The sequence below is a fragment of the Melopsittacus undulatus genome, chromosome 4 (genome assembly GCF_012275295.1).
Source record: "Melopsittacus undulatus isolate bMelUnd1 chromosome 4, bMelUnd1.mat.Z, whole genome shotgun sequence".
NCBI classification, from domain to species: Eukaryota; Metazoa; Chordata; class Aves; order Psittaciformes; family Psittaculidae; genus Melopsittacus; species Melopsittacus undulatus.
Genome location: NC_047530.1, coordinates 24,945,365 through 24,962,350, shown reverse-complemented (window position 1 = coordinate 24,962,350; position 16,986 = coordinate 24,945,365). Strand labels below are relative to the sequence as shown.

Below are 16,986 nucleotides of genomic sequence, written 5' to 3'. Positions count from 1 at the left end.
TTATTTCTGCCTGTGCATTACTTTTCATTTACCAGAAATGAATTTTCACCATTTTATGGCTTGGTACCTTGTGTCCTACAATCCTTATGCAATTCGTGGCACCTTTAGATCACCTGATTTGAATAGAAGTGTATAATCTCTCATTTCCGTGTCTGGATGATAAGTAAGTACATTGTATAACACAGGGCCCAAAGCAAACTTCTCTGAAAGTCTTTATCTATTGATTCTTACAAGCATTGATAATATATTCCCTCTGCCTCTTCTATTTTAAGTGGTTAAAAGTCAACAAAAAGCCTTTGCCTTCCTTGTCCTGATTTGGCTTAGTTTGTCTAAGTCTTCAGCAGTGAGACATTTTAAATGCTTCGATAAACAATGCTTCCTGACCTGCTCGTGCACTGGTAAAAAACTCATCTCTACCCAGGAAAGCATACACATATATATATGTACATATACATACATATACATTCATACATATACCTATACATACCCTTCTCTGCCAGGCAGTTATCCGTGCACCTGTAACCCAGGGCTCTTGGCGCAGCGCACCCTCGGCGCCGCCGCTGCCGGTCTCTTTAAGCGGGGCCGGCCCCGCCCGCAGCCGAGGCCTTTTCCGCCCGCTCCGCAGATGCGCGCAGGCCGCTCGCACGGACGGACGGACGGACGGACGGACGGAGTTGTAAACCGGGTACCCGCTAGCAATGGAGGCGCTGCGGACGGTGGCGGGGCTCCTGCTGGCGCTGTGCCTGCTGGCCTTCGGCCTGTACTGCTGCTATGTGAAATACATCCACGTGAAGTACGACTACATCCCCAGCGGCCCAAGGGCGAGGTAAGCAGTGGGCAGGCGGTGCGGCGCGGGTGGGATTCTGAGGTGCCTGCAGGGTGAGTCCTTCCGCTGGCATTAGCCCCGACGGCCGTCCCCGTGACGGTGCGGACATGGCACCTTGGCCGCTCTCTCTGCTGGAGCCATGAGACAGTGTCAGCGCAGAAAATAAACGCTCCAGCCTGCGACCTGCGGGGTGACTGGGCCGGACCGGACCGGACCTTGCTGATGTGGGCAAGGGCAACGGCGAGGAAGTCACACCCGTGGCCCCTTCCCGGGAAAGGCTGGCCCAGTAAGGTGTTGCCAGGGTCTCCTGCAGTGCTGCCTTCGTTGGCTTGGGCTGGCGTGGTGAGATGTGCTGACCTGCATCTCCTTGCTTGCAGCAGCATGAAGTGAGGGGCACAGTTGCATATCTCAGCTGTGTGCTTGCTCCTGAGGCCAAAGAGGGGCCTGACAGGCAGCACCGGCCATGCAGGAGGGGCCCTGTGCTTTCCCAGCACGGCTTGCCATCCTGCACGGCTCCAGCAGGCATGTTGATGCCAACTCCACCAGACACCTCCCTTATGGGCTTCCCATCCAATATAACCTATGGGTGCATGTGCGCTCCATCACATGCCACAGGAAAAGACACCAGACCAGCACTTGTTTACACAGCCTACAGTTTAAACAGCCCTACAGGGACACCAAGCTTGGCTGCCTAATGCTGAGCTTCAATTTGCTTGTGTAATTAGTTCAAATACTAAGATCAAAGAGATGATGGATCCTATTGTACCTGATCGTGCTTGTCCTTGGGTTCCTTTCGAGGTGTGAAGTAACACTCAAAAGTAATGGCAGCTTGAAGAACTTGTGGCTACTTTTCTGTCTCTTAAGGATTTGAGGCTTGATCATAGAATCATAGAATGGCTAGGGTTAGAAAGGACCTTAAGATCATCTAGTTCTTACCCCTGCCATGGGTAGCAACACCTCACACTAGACCATTTTGCCCAAGGCTCTGTCCAACCTGACCTTCCTCCAGGGATGGAGCATTTGCCATTTCTTTGGGCAACCCATTCCAGTGCCTCACCACCCTCACAGCAAGAAACTTCTTCCTTATATCCAATCTAAACTTCCCCTATTTAAGTTTTAACCCATTACCCCCTGTTGTATCACTACAGTCCCTAATGAAGAGTCCATCCCCAGCATACTTGTAGGCCCCCTTCAGATACTAGAAGGCTGCTATGAGGTCTCCACACAGCCTTCTCCTCTCCAACTTTCTTAGCCTGTCTTCATATGGGAGGTGCTCCAGTCCACTGATCATCCTCGTGGCCCTCCTCTGGACTTGTTCCAACAGTTCCATGTCCTTTTTATATTGAGGACACCAGAACTGCACACAATACTCCAAGTGAGGTCTCACGAGAGCAGAGTAGAGGGGCAGGATCACCTCCTTTGACCTGCTGGTCACGCTCCTTTTGATGCATCCCAGGATATGGTTGGCTTTCTGGGCTGCAAGCACACACTGAAGCTGGTTCATGTTCATTTTCTCATCCACCAACACCCCAAAATCTTTCTCCATAGGGCTGCTCTGAATCTCTTCTCTGCCCAACCTGTAGCTGTGTCTGGGATTGCCCTGACCCAGGTGTAGGACCTTGCACTTGGCTTTGTTGAACTTTATGAGGTTGACATTGTCCCACCCCTCAAGCGTGTCAAGGTCCCTCTGGATGACATTCCTTCCCTCAATTACAAGACAAACATTGATAAGGTCCAGTGGAGAGCAGCCAGGATGCCCAGGAGGCTGAGTGCTGAGCTTGCTTTGGGTGGAGAAGCAGCTGCTGAAGGGCTGGCAATTTTCAGCTACGTGATGGGTGGTTATGGAAGTGTGGAGCCTGATACTCCATGGAGTTCTGAAATGAAGGACAAAAAGCAATAGACACAACTTTTTGGCCAAAAAGTTGTCTCAAGGGAAATCCCAGTTGCATGTAAGGCAAAACACTTTCACCATGAGGGTGAAACCCTGAGTCATGTACCACGTGTACCATAGCTCTGATGTTGACTGGCCTGGAGCAGGGAACTTGACTCTTTGCCTCCAGAGGTTCTTGCCAACCCAAATTACTCTGAAATGGGATTAATCCAAATCCAAACACTTCTCACTTGTGACTGTATCTGGTAAACTGGAGAAAAGCAGCACCAGAAGCAAAGGCTGGCTTGTGTCTAGATTGCTGACCACTGGCATCAGGTTGTGGTCAGCAGACCTGCTCCCCAACCAGCCAGTCCCACAGCCTCTGTCCTTTCGAGGTGTTATTATGTCCCAGATGCATGACTTGCCCTTTGGTAAAGCTTAAGAAAGCCTTATTTTTAGGGTGAAGTACAACAGAATTTTATCAAAACCTCAGACTTTACCCAAAGTCTTACAGATGCATGATAACAAGATTGTATTAATGCCCTTAATTTCCTGGGCTGATTTATTTTATTGAAACTAATACAGCACATCTCTAAAGGAAACCTGTGCAGGACAGCCTGGAAAAGTGAGTCCTGGTGTCATTTTGTACTTTTTACCCCATGAATGGCGCACTTGTGAAGACAGGAGGTCATATCTTCAAAGGTTTGTTTCATAGTGAAGATTTAATAGCAAGAAATGGGTAAAAAGGATTCTTTGCAAATACATGTTTTCAGTTGATAGTGTCACATAGTTATGTATCCTTTTTTTTTTTTTTCATGGCATGCAGTAAGTAATTGGGACTTCTCATTAGCAAATTAATGCTTTAGGCCTGTTGTAACCCCTGACTTAATTGGATAATGATGGCAGAGCAGATGAAAAATATCTGAGGATTCATGTGTTGCACAAGAGGAGCCATGAGTGGGACCTTGCCTCATGGGCTGCAGATAAAGTGGGTTTTGGAGCTTTAGCTAATGAAGAACTCATTGTTATATTTAGGGCTTTCATGTCTTTTTTGAGTCCAGTTACATTGGAGGAGTCAAACAAGTGGAGGATTAAAAGTTTCTGTAGATGTTGGGGGACTTAGCTGAGTGCTATTTTAAACTTGTATTTTATTTTAAAATAAGCTCCTGTTTTTCCCCTATCGCTTGTTTATACTGAAAAAGGTGCTGGCATTACTGCTTGTCTCAAACAAAAAACGGATCTCGAGCATAGCTTGCTTCATGTAAGAGAGGAGTTTGGCCAAATTTTCCTTCAGAAGAATGCAAAGCTGGTGGGGACTCTCCACTTGCAGCTGAAGGAAGGAACTGATCTCTGACTTTTAATACAGCTGCTGGATTTGAAGTGTTAACCTTTCTTATTCAGTTTTGCAACTGAATATTGACCAGTGATTATCCTTTAATGCAGTAGCAATAACCGTCTTGTTCTACATCTCTGCACTGGTCTTTCTGGCTTCACAAGTGCAGCAGCCTGAGCTCAGTTCCCTGCTTATTCATGTGAGGGCTGGACATTGGCACTGCTAGGTGTTACTTTCCTTTTTCTTTACGAGGAGGAAACCATGAGCAACACTTACATTGCATCGTTGAGCACAAAGGTTACAATCCACACAAAACCCTGTGTTTGCATTCTTGTGACACTAAACCTTATTTTTTGCAGCTTTTTATTTGGACATCTGCCGATCTTATGGAGAATGCTGAGGAAAGAGGAGTTGGTGCATGATTTCTTCCTACAGTGGTAAGTTGAGACACATCAGTAATGTTGAATGGAGAAGCTCTGTAGCACAAACTGGAAAATCATGGCACAGATGCCCTGAATTACATATTTAGCATCATTCAGAAGGTTGATAGAAGAGCTAGGGTGAGAGCATTGATCTTTCTCTCAATGGCTTTATGCGCTGAAGACTGCAGTAGCTCCCAGTACATGCTGCTTGGTTCTTTGAAGTTATTAGGTCTGAACTGTTCCGTGTTGGTGGTTTGTACCATAATTCTCTCTCTCCTATTATTTTCTTCCCTTCTCTTCTTGTAGGGCAGAGAAATACGGACCTGTTGTACGGCTTAATGCCTTTCACAGAGTCTCAGTAATGGTTCTGAGTCCTGAAGGAGTGAAGGTACTGCAAAATAAAGCTGAATCAACAGTGGGGATCGGCCTGTCCCTCCAGAAAAAGAGGGAGGTGGTGCCTGAAGTTCAGGGCAGCGCAGCCAGTCTGTCCCTGTGGAGAAGGCAGCTCTGGCTGGGTTAGTACTAGATGCTCTGCTCACTCGGCTGTTGTGATTTATTTTCCTCCTCAATTGGTTGATTTACTTTGTAACCTTTATTTAAACAGCCGACAGAGCAAGTATCCACCATTCCTGAAAAGCAGACTCTCTGCAAGAGCTCAATATCTCTAATGAGCAAGGCAGAAGGGGCTGAATTTCTTCTTCTAAATCTTTTCAATAACTACAGAGTGAGATTTCGGGTCATTTGGCAAAAAGTACTAGAGGCATGCAACACAAGCTAGTGGCACAGGAACTGGGAAATCAGGGCACACCAAATAATTTTCTAGTCCTCAGCCTATTGCTACAGGAGGAAAACAGTGAATATGTGAGCAGCTTTCTATGTTTTGTCTGGGAAATGGATCACACTCGGTATTCACTGACCTGATATTTGATTTTAGGAGTTCTTGATGTCACCACAGTACCCAAAGGATCGGTTTGTATACGGTCGTATGTTCAACATATTTGGTGAGAGGTGAGTGAAACCCATCTAAAGCCATAGTGATCTCAAAATTGCAAGATTGAGAGAGTTGCAGGCATGACACTTCTTTTGACTCAGACCATTTGCCTTTGCGGGGATTAATGACTAATTCCAGACATACTTAAGAGTGTGTACCTATTAAATTATGTGCTAAGTCATATGTCTCCCAGGCAGGGTGGAGGTTGTGTTGGATTTCTTTTACTTTGATCGCACTTTTTTTTCCCCTGTGGGTCTTCGGTTAGTCTCAGAACAGTTAGCTCAAGACCATCATCAAACTTCTCACTTAAATTTTAGAGCACTGAATTATTTCTTAATGCATGGGAGTTTCCAGCTCCTATGTCCAATAATAAAAAAGGGGTTTTCTCTTAGGCTGAAGCTTTTAAGTGTATAATAATCCAGTCATTACCTTAATTATTTGTGTAGCAGTTGTAATGAACCAGCATCTTTTGGGACTCAGCAGTCCACACCTACCAGGTAAAATATACCTTCAGTTCAGTCATTGCCCACAGTGATGCAATGGTTGTGTACTTGGAGCAGCATGGTGCCCCCTACAAGTGGGAAAAATACAAGGAAGTAGATGTGTAAGACTTATCCTTGTGGCTACATGGGGCTTGGCTGGCTGCCTTGGTGAAAACTGTTCCTCTCCTTGTTTTCCTAAATGCTAGGTTCCTAGGGAATGGCTTGGTAACTGTTTGCAACCATGAGCATTGGCACAAGCAGCGGAAGATAATGGATCCAGCTTTCAGCCGAACGTAAGGCAAATATTTCTGGGATGATCTAGCTGTAATTTGCTGTATTTTCATGATTCTCTCCATCATTGATACATTATTTGATATTTAGAAAGAGGTAAAAAGCCCCAAACTTTTAATGCCAAAATCACATTTTACTTAGAGTCCAACACACCATTTCCATGACTAGCATAATGTGACCAGCCTTCCCATGGGGTGGTGGCACCCATATAACCTCAGTGATGGCAGAAAGATCCCAGGCTTGTGTATCCAGGAGTGTGGTGATGGCTGCTTTATCCTATTGGAGAACAGACCTCAGGGTCTTGTCATTCACCTGATTGATAAGCAGGGGATTGTTCTGGTTTGTTTGTTTGTTGCATTGCATTTAGGGTCTGAAGATAATGTCCATTTGCTTTTGCATGCACAGGGCCAAACGTCTTTGCCATGACAGCTGTTGTTTACATGGCAGGGTGGAGCAGGGCTGCTGTAAGAAGAATTTAACTAATTTTATCTGTTTACTTTTTTAAGTGTTAAGGCAAATGTATTATTATTAATAATAATAACATCTTTATGCTTTTCTATGGAAAATAATGAAGGTAATTTTGCCTGAGCAAAGATGTCCGCTCCAGAGCCCCCATCACTCATTCTTATTGATTGTTCAGCTACCTGATGGGTCTGATGGAAACTTTTAATGAAAAAGCAGAGGAGCTGATGGGGAAGCTAGAGGAAAAGGCAGATGGAAAAAAAGAGTTCAGCATGCTGACAATGATGAACCGGGTGACTATGGATATCATTGCAAAGGTACCAGCTGTCTGCTTTTTTGTTTCCTCTGCAATTGGCAGGAAGATATAGAAGTAATGGGTACCAGCATCAGGACAGAGTCAGGAAGTGGAGCCAGGGAACATGACCTTTATTCAGCAGTGCAAGAAGAACTGAAGAGCTAAATGTGTCATAGAATCAGCTAGATTGGAAAAAACCTTTAAGATCATCAAGTCCAGTTGTTACCCCAGGACTGCCAATTCCATCACTAAACCATGTTACTAAAAGCCTCATCTAGATGGGTTTTGAACACTTCTAGGGAAGGTGATTCCACCACTTCCCTGGGCAGCCTGTTCCAATGCTTGACAAACCTTTAGGTGAGGATTTTTTTTTCCTAATACCCAGTCTAAGCTTCCCCATGAGCAGCTTGAGGCTGTTTCCTCTTGTCCTATCTGTCATTTCATTTTGGGCTGACCCATAAGAAGGGACAGTTAGGGAAGGGACTGCACAGCCTAAGTGTGGCCTGCAGGACAGGGATCATTTACAAAAGCCCTTACAGCCTCATACCTCACATCCCTCTGTGCCAGAAGGGGTGTTGCATTGTTGCCATTACATGTCAGCATGAAGTCTGACTTACACTGGCTTTTCCCTTCTTTATGCAAGCAATTTGGATGAATGGAGAGTAATAATAAATTATTAATCCTCCAAATAAGGAGGAAGTAAAATATAGATACTAGCCTTCCCTTGCAGCCTCCTGCAAGCCAGGGTCTACTCTGAGATATCTACAGGGGAAAGGCAGTGGAGTGAGGCAGTCCTCTTTCACCTCAGCCATAGGGAGCCAGGAGGATGCAGTGAGTTGCCTTTTTCTCTCCCACTCCTCAGGTAGCCTTTGGCATGGAATTAAATGCACTGAGCGATGACCAAACACCATTCCCGCATGCTGTGACTATGGTTTTGGAAGGAATGACCAAGATGCGTATTCCCTTATTACGGGTCTGTACACTCCTCACTTCAGTCCTCCCCCTTTGTGTCCACATGGACCCTCTGCTGCATTAGTTAGTGGGCTGGAGCTGTGCAAGGCCTATATACAACGGGGAAAGTCGTCAGCATCTCTTCCCCTCCAATGTACATTAAGATAAAATTAGTAATGCTTTATAACACTTGCAAAATTTACATTTAATGCTTCCTTTCTGCCTTTTCTCCACCCTGTGTCATCATCTCATGTGGCTTTACATTTTCACACCCATCACTACAAAAATTGTGGGTTTTGCCATTTGCCCAAGAAGGATGGCAGCCATCACTCAAGGTGGAAGAAATATGAACAGTCTTAAAAAAAGAAATTCATACTTTTGACCTAATTTCATATACTAGGAAATTATGGACGCAATATGAAATATTTAAGTTGAAAATCATTCCAGTTTCTCACAAAAACTGTAATTCAGGCTTTTAGCACTTCTGTTTTCCTTTTTGGGTCCAGAGGTGAGATTCTGTATTGCATGCTGCAGTTTTTTCCATGGAGAGGTGAGGAATTTTGCTTACTGTGTGCAAAACATCAGCTCTGACAAAGCAGGACAATCAGCATGCAGTGATGGAAATATTTGTCATGTCAGCCCAAACCCTTTACCTTGGGGATGTTCACTAACCCTAATGGATGTTCACTTTGTTATGTGGAGAGCAGATTTGTGACAAATGTAGCTTAGCAGAAAACAAGGTGCTTGCTTGAAAAATAACACAATATATTTTACCAACAAAAGGAATAAAATGACTGAAGAAATTCTATATTCAGTACATGCCAGGGAAACAGAAGCTGGTAAAGGAGGTCCAGGAGAGTGTGAGGCTGCTGCGGCGTGTGGGGAAGGCGTGCCTTGACCAGAGGAGAGAGGCCATCCAGAGTGGGAAGGAAGACACGCTGGATATTCTTACGCAGATACTGAAAGGAGATGGTAGGGAACATATTGCTGCTTGAGTGAATTTCTCTGTGTTATGATTTGCCATGAGATTCAGGGGGGATTGTTTCGGTGGTCTGAACTTTGTGAACTTTGGCCCTTCTTTAATGTTTTTTTCACAGTGAAGGTGGTGAGAGTTGTTTTGAAATTTCTCTGTTTGTGTTGGATCAAATATTGATTGCAACTCAGCACCAAGTTGAATGTTCAGCATCCCCTCCCAGCGCCACCTCAGACAAAATGTGCAAAATGGGGCAGAGCAGTCTGGCTGTTCCAGATGGTGCATGGTGGTATTTTCTAATCTTGTTTGCTTTTCTCTTCTGACAGCTCTGGAGGAAACTAGAGATGATGAAAATATTTTGGATAACTTTATCACTTTCTTTGTTGCAGGTTAGTATCTAATGCTTGGATATGTCATGTGGGAATCTGTACTCATTTTGGGGCTGTCTTACAGGGCCATGATTATCATACTTGCTCACTCTGTGTGATGCTGCTTTACAGGAGTCACTTGATTGGAAGACAGCAGTATTACACTGGCATAGGACCAGCTGGGTGAGGTCTGAAGAGAACTCAGTTTCTCATAGGCAAATGCAATGTTACCCTCCTTCAGTCATATCAACACAGCAAATAATACCAGGCCAGTGGTTTCCAGCCTGCAGTGCAGAGGGCACCACTCCTTCCTGGGTTGCAGTGCTATTCTTTATGGGGTTCCGCTCTTCCTCCCTGATACTGCTAAATCTGTAACATGTTCTGTGTGTCTTCATGTCACCCCACCCACATGATTAAACACAGTTCTTGCCTTAAGAACATTTGTCAACACTTGGTAGGAGAGGGCACTGTCAGGCCTGTCAGAAAAAGCAGGGGCTGAGGTGAGCACATGAGGTAGACAACTTAGAAAGATCAATCTTGCAAGTCAGTAGGATTTAGGTTCCTAAGAAGGTGAGGTCCATACACTGTTCTTCTGCAAAAAAAACATTATTGCAACAAAGACATCTTTGCAGAGGTCTGTTTTAAAATAGTACATATGCCTATCCATTAAAAAATTTAAACTGTCCTCATAAAGCAGACATTTCAAGGAAAGACGGATAGAACTCAGTTTTCCCTCAGAACCAGTAAATCCTTGCATCACAGCAGAGTGGTGTGTCCCATGATGTACCAAGGCAAGTATTGAACCTCACTGGCCTGTCTGTTAGGGAACTCATGACCAGTAGGTGCCATATACAGGCACTGAGTTGAGCAAGATGGCTCGTATCTTTACCAGCTATTTCTTGTTCTTGTCATTCCTGGAAGCTCCTCATGTATAACCTTTTTAGTATTTCTTTTAATTTCTAGCATACTTGAAATAAAACATCTGGGGCCTGACATTTAAAGATTTCTGTTCACAAATCATACTAACAAACCATCTTTCTGTCATGATATTATTTCATACTAACAGTGAAACCTATTTTTGGTGTCATTAGGTCATGAAACCACTGCAAATCAGTTGTCATTTACTGTAATGGCACTGGCTCAGCATCCTGAAATACTGGAAAGGTATGTGTGCTCCAGCTTGGTGTTAATTTCAAGGTGAACTTATTGATAAGGATTATTAAAAAGCTAGGATAAATTCCCAGTAAATTCTAGCCTCACTTCCAAAATAAACAGTTTCATTGTCTCAGTATATTTAAAATATAAAAAAAAAATTTAAGGGGAGTTATTTCAATTCCATCTAGCTGATGAGGTTTTTTATTTTGAAGCCTTTATACATACTGGTCCTGAATCCTACCTGATTTGCCTGTGCTGTACACCCACTGCTGGTATCAGCCCATTGCTGATATGAGGCACCAGTTCAGGCAGGCTGGCTGGGAATCAGTAGACATTTAGCCTGAGGATGGGAGTCGAAGTCCAACTCAGTGTCTGGGAAATTACAAATGTAATTATCAACTTGTCTAGCAAGAAATGGGCATCTGCAGCTAACCTTTTTCAATTGAACTGCAGGGTTCAGGCCGAAGTGGATGATGTTCTTGGTGCTAAGAGAGACCTTGACTATGAGGATCTTGGCAAACTCACCTACTTATCGCAGGTACTGGAGGAGTGAGGCAAAATACCAGTTGTAGCTGTTTGTTGGCACCTCTGCCATGTCGTGGAGAAGCCCCACACTTTTAACATTTTAGGGACAATGTCAAATTTGATCCTGATGGTGTTTGTCCCCAGCGAGTCAGCAAGCAGGTACCGTGAGCCATTTGCAGCAGCCCAGGCTTGTTGGGAAGGATGCTCCTCAAGTTGTTTTCCAAAATCCCACACAATTTCTTCACTGCTTTCCTTTATTATTAGCAGGTTGGGAGCTAGAGTAGAGTTGCTTAATCACTACCTGTTTACACTGAAACCACAGTAATATTTAAAGAAGGGTTTGCAACTCTTGAGCCCAGCTTGTGTGTGAATCCCACACACTTCCCAAACTCACAGCTCTATTTTTGTTTGATTATTGCTAAAGCGTTTCCAGCTATCATCTCAACATGCACTGTAAACTCTTAACGGGATTTGAGGACATTCAAAAATAGAGGGTAGTTTTTGTAATTCCAGTTTTTTATTACTCAGTCTTGAAACCCTCTTCAGTCGCTTCTGGGGTTGGGATGGAGTAAAAGAGTTTGGTCCTAAGAAAGAGGTCTTGTGTATAGAAATGCTAGTTGGTAATGAACTGCAAAGCCACTGGCTACTTGCCAGTGTTTGTATTGCATATCCTTTTTTACAAGAAGGGGGATACCAATAGCCCTCAGAAGAGGCTGAATTGCAGCCATGGCAGCTATTCTTTTGCTTATATTTTCATGTGATTTTTAGTATCGTGTTATGATTGCTTTTCTCTTAAAGCTGCCTTGCTGAGGAGATACAATGCTGTTTTACCATTTGATGTATCCTATTCCACAAATCACTGTGCTTTGACAGTCGGTACATTTCAAAGGTGTATTTCTCCTAAGAAAAAGGCATCTCTGTGTGATTACAGAAATCAACAGGTGTCCTTAGGCTTCTCCAAACACCATCACAATTATACGACTCCAATTAGGATGAGGTATCTAGGCCTTTCAATTTTGAGACAGCTCATATGACAGCCTCTCAAAGCAGATTATTTAATGAACAAGCTTGGATCTATACAACCAACATCACAGTCATCCTTGGTCAGAGCCAGTCCATCACTGAAGTATCAGAGACCATGGGCCTCCTCTCCTGCCGCTCAGGCAATTCTGAATCCTTTTGTCCATTCTTTTTTTTTTTCATTAATCCACTCATGCATACACACTCTTAATTGCATTTGCAGTGCGATGCTAATGTGTGCTGTTAATTACTTTTCACTTTGATGAAATAAGCCATTCTTACAGCTCACTGCCACCAAAAGAAATGGTCTCACTCTGTTTATTTTAACTCGCTGTTCCCTATTCATTTTCCTTTGCAAGTTGCTTTTTCATTTTGGTGCTGTGACCTGGCTCAGCTCCCTGAGCAGCAGCAGCAGGACAAAGGTGGGAGCAGTGCTGAGAGTGGGAAGGAGGTGGGAGCAACCAGTCATCCTCATGGCAGCCAGCACCGGGAATAGCTCATCAGGAGCATGAGACAACATTCTCAGATACTTTCTTTGATTTTGCTTCCCAGTACTTTTTCACATACTTGTTGACTTGACTTGAGGTGTTAGATCAGTTCAGTGCATGGGTTCTCTTGTGGTTCTACTTTTTTTTCTCTACGTTTTACTAGTTGTAAGAAAGAACCAGGCCTGAAAGAGCTGACTTAGCTGTATATTTTGCCCACAGGAGTCCAAGGCAGGTACATCAGCATCTATTCCACAAGCCAAGGCTCTCGTTTAGCCAAAGTGAAAGGTTGTAGGGAAGTAATTAGTTTTATTTCTGCTTCCTACACTGTATTAACTAGCTGATCTTTTGTGCTTTTCACTGATGCAGGTTTTGAAGGAATCGCTGCGGCTGTACCCACCCGTCCCGGGGACACTGCGCTGGATAAGCAAGGAGCATGTCATAGATGGCATCAAGATTCCTGCAAAAACAACACTCTTTGTGAGTTCCATCCACCATCAGCAGCTTTTAGCTGCTGCAGTTAATCCAAATGTGATAGATTTGTGTATCAGGGGGCAAAAATCCTCCCTGAGCATATTTCTACCAGACCTGTCTAAAATATTGTCCAAAACTGGGTTAGGAATTTGGATTCCTTTTGTCTAGGGTATGGAAGGAAGTTATGAATTTGTACCCATGACAGTGAAAAAGCATTTTCAGTGTTCTGCTTCTGACTAACATAAATAAACTCTTTCTTGACAGTTCAGCACTTACGTAATGGGAAGGATGGAAAAGTATTTCAAGGATCCACTCACTTTCAATCCAGACCGATTTAGTAAAGATGCACCCAAGTGAGTTTCTTTTTACTCCCAGGTTATTAAGTATGTAATAAGGAGCCATTAAAGGAAGAGATTTCAAGGGGGAGGGAGAGAGGAATAAAACTGTTTTTCCATTCCAGTATGAGTATTGCTAAATTCTTATCCAAATGCAAGTAGAGAGTCATAATGTGCAGCTTTTGTTCAGAAGTTCTTTAGACCACATGATATTGTCTAAAAAAGACCAATTCTGATGTTTAATGCTTATATGGATGTCAAAGCTTTGGGCCAATATGAGGTTGAATATTTTGCCAATGCAAACATTTAATGTGTGGTAGCCCTGGCTCCAGGATGCTTGATATGTCTCTACATTAGAGAGGGGACAAGAGGCTGGGGGACAGAAGATGCTGTTCAGCCACAGGACAGGCAGCCTAATCAGTAATCTAATCAGTAGTCAGGAGTGCAGTAGGAGGTACCAGTGACCTAAATAGATGGTGCTGATCCCTGTATCTATCTACTTTATGAGTCATGGATTTTGCTTCAGCTTAGTCTGGTCTCATGAACCAAATGCCCCTCACTCACATGGTTCAGAGCTGCCCGAAGGAGCAATAACTGGGTGGATTGTTAAGTTCTCATGACGGGCTGGAGGGCATTTAGAGTATGCTTGACATTCAGCTTTGAAATAAGGTTTGCACATATCACAACAGCTCTGGGAGCTAAGCCATGTACATGACAAGGGAACTTGTTGCAGAGCTGTACTGCTGCTCTAAAGAGAAACCATGAGAATTTGGAGATTTTCTTAAGCAAGATAGGTGAGTTGGTATTTAGACCATTTCCTTGCTGCAGTGATCAAATTATTCACTTGTTGCCTTGCAAGCTGTTGAGGTGACAGTTTTGAACTTTTTTTTTTTTCCAGGCCATATTATTGCTATTTTCCATTCTCTCTGGGACCCCGGTCCTGCATTGGGCAGGCGTTTGCACAGGTAAGGCCTGGAATGATACTTTATTAGTGAGCGTTGGGTCAGCTCAGGGTGTGCTGGCTGTGGCTGGTAGTGATGGTACGAAAGGCCACACTGATGGTGCACTGGCCCTCTTTCCTCTAGAGGGAAGATTATTACCATGCCCATGACCAGGCATGTCTCTCAAATGCTATCAGACATACATGTATCATACTGGTTCCATATCATTTCTTCACTCATAAGACCGAGGTGTCTGCAGGGGAGAGGTCAGCAGGCTGTTCTCCCTCTGAACTGTCCTGGGTCACCGTGCTTGAATCCAACTCCCTTGATGGGAATTGCAGTCAACATCCCTGTGCCAGCCAGGGTCAGACACACTGGGAGCATGCAAGGGCTTAAGGGCCACCCCATGAGTGCAGCTGGCAGAGTCAAGGCAGGGAAAACATCAGCCAGCAGAAGGGCACAAGCCAGGACTGGCACTGAGGAGGTGAGGAGGGGGCTGCTTGGATAGGAGGAGCAACTTACTGAAATAATGAGCATGGCAGGGAGCATTTCAGAAGAACAGTAGAAGGCCAGCTCTTTGGGTCTGTGCTGTTGAGTTCATCTAAGCAACAGTGCTCAAGATCTTCAGGTTAAACTGCTTAGTTTTACACTCTGATTTCCAAAACGGGGTTAACGCATAAACACAAGGACTGATCTTAGTGCCTGTCAGTGGTCCTCAAATCCAGGTGACTCTTCTTCCTGCTCAAACTCAGTCAGCTGCATTAACAGAGTAACATTTAACTTTTAAATCTCTATACTGACAGAGCAGCATGACATAATACACTGATTGTAAGAAGCTGCAGTCCAAGCTGTATTTGCTGTCACTGATAACGAGTTTGCTTTTCTTAACAGATGGAGGCGAAAGTGGTGATGGCAAAACTGCTGCAGAGGTTTGAATTCGAGCTGGTACCAGGGCAGAGTTTTAAACTCGTGGATGCTGGAACCTTGAGGCCACTAGATGGAGTAATGTGTAAATTAAAGCCAAGGAGTGTTGCAAGAAGCTGCCAGGAGTACTCAGGGAGGAAAGCATGACATGGTTAATGTTAGTGTATCTTCTAATTTTGAAGATCTTCACACTAATCAAAGATTAGATTTTTCAGGCCACTTCAGAGGGTTACTAGACTGAAATTTTTCTTAGGCTTCCTCATAATTTACTGAAATAAAACATAGGAGTCACTCTAGCGAGCATCTTCGATCGGGAAGCGTACCGGGGGCTGCAAATCCTGTTGTTTTCTTGGGGGCCTATTTGGTTCTGATCAGATTTGGAAAGGAGTGCCCTTTCACTGGAGTATCTCTGGAGCTCCACACAAACCTGCACTCAAATCCCAGTTGATAGTTTCTGCTAAGCTTCCTTACAACACAACATGATCTAAGTAAGCCCTTGTTGGGGGAGTTTCCTACTTACACAATGAAATTGGAAAATTTTGTAGAGCACGAGATTGGGGCTGAGCTTGGGAAGAAAAGCTTGGAGATATTCTCTTGGTGAAAGCAATTTTCCCATCCCATGAGAAGAAAAATTAACAGGAGCAGTCTGAAATGAAAATCAGAAACTAAACTGAGGGCACTACTTTTCTCTGTTGCTGCTGCCTCATTTTTACTCAGACTCTTCTGCCTTTCTTCCAGTATCATTAAGAGCATAGATTCCCAGTCCATGCTGCAGAAGGGTGCTCTTCTACTTCCTCCTCACAGCTTGTTCTCATTCTCATGAGACACGGTTCCTTTTTAGGGGGGGTCTTGCTGGGTATATTTTAACCTGGATCATTTTCCCTGTCTGATTTACCATGATGCTACACCAGGACTTGGACAGGATGGTTTACTAGGTGCACCAGGGTTGGTAGTAAGTGCCTGTAGCCAAATGCTGCTCAAAGTGACATTGCTGCTGAGGAGTGTCTATAACTTGAGCCACAGGCAGGAAAAGGTCCTGCACCCCCTTCTGCCAATGTGCCAAAATTGCCCACTGCATGTAGGCTTGCAGCCTAGTTCTGCTAGGGAAAAAAAGTATCATGTGAAGTTGCCACTTTTCATAAATATGTTGATACCTCATATGAGTTTGGGCCTCATCTATCATGAAATACAGGAAATTCGAGGCATTTGGTGCTGCTATTGTTGTTTCTTACCTTTTTTAATTGAAAGGGCAAGAACACAGTCTGTACACTGTCAAGTTTCCACACCAGGAGTGTAACGTTGAAGAGCTTTCCCTGTTGTACACCATCTCATTCACTGCAGCAGTGGGATAGGAGGCCAAGAAGGTTGATGTGGTTTTTGGTAATACAAGCAATGTCATATAATGTACTGATATGATTTACACCCTGCAGTACCAGTAGCTGTATTGCTAGTGAAGGTTTAGTCCATCTATTAGTGGACCAGCTCTTCAAGCTCTTGTGCTGGACTTAGTCTTGTATCCTTCTAGACATCAATAAAAATCTCATTGGAAAGCCTGAGGACTTTCTTGCTGGATATGTGTTCCTGGGAGCTGATGTGATCAAGATTGGGATGCTCAATGCCCTTTGGTCTAGATGGGCTGGTGGTGTAACAAAAGGATGAATTGTGAGAATATGTCAAAGGGAGGGAAGGATCTCAGTGGTGCGGGGAGCAGTGTATGCTGTGAACAGCACACAGACAGCTTGATAGACATGCTGGCAAATTGTGCCAGCGCTCTGCTCTAATGACTGAGTTGAAATGCATTAGTTGCACAAACAGGTATTGCCTTCTGCTACCCCTGCAATGACTATGGGCACCTCCAAGGAA

The 16,986-nt window shown here is 44.1% G+C and overlaps 1 protein-coding gene across 3 annotated transcripts; it reads left to right on the top strand.

The window, feature by feature from the left end:
* The first annotated feature begins 623 nt into the window (after window positions 1–623).
* On the top strand, window positions 624–16,679 carry CYP46A1 (cytochrome P450 family 46 subfamily A member 1). Of its 3 annotated transcripts, XM_005149542.3 has the most exons (15): window positions 624–826; window positions 4,389–4,466; window positions 4,758–4,839; window positions 5,386–5,459; window positions 6,131–6,217; window positions 6,856–6,994; window positions 7,835–7,945; window positions 8,739–8,895; window positions 9,223–9,285; window positions 10,356–10,428; window positions 10,873–10,957; window positions 12,819–12,929; window positions 13,188–13,276; window positions 14,157–14,223; window positions 15,091–16,679. In XM_005149542.3, exons 1-15 carry the CDS (start codon window positions 699–701, stop codon window positions 15,268–15,270), a joined length of 1,524 nt encoding a protein of 507 aa, XP_005149599.2. In that variant the 5' UTR covers window positions 624–698; the 3' UTR covers window positions 15,271–16,679. The 3 variants fall into 3 exon arrangements, with proteins under 3 accessions (XP_005149599.2, XP_030905248.2, XP_030905247.2); XM_031049388.2 differs by lacking the exons at window positions 624–826; window positions 4,758–4,839 and having other exon boundaries at window positions 4,387–4,466; XM_031049387.2 differs by lacking the exon at window positions 624–826 and having other exon boundaries at window positions 4,407–4,966.
* Window positions 16,680–16,986: the final 307 nt, after the last annotated feature.

Coding starts and splice junctions, on each gene's coding strand:
- CYP46A1 (XM_005149542.3), top strand. CDS start 699: ATGGAGGCGCTGCGGACGGTGGCGGGGCTCCTGCTGGCGCTGTGCCTG. Junction 4,840..5,385: donor TGAGTCCTGAAGGAGTGAAG/GTACTGCAAAAT, acceptor ATTTGATTTTAG/GAGTTCTTGATGTCACCACA. Junction 6,995..7,834: donor CTATGGATATCATTGCAAAG/GTACCAGCTGTC, acceptor CCCACTCCTCAG/GTAGCCTTTGGCATGGAATT.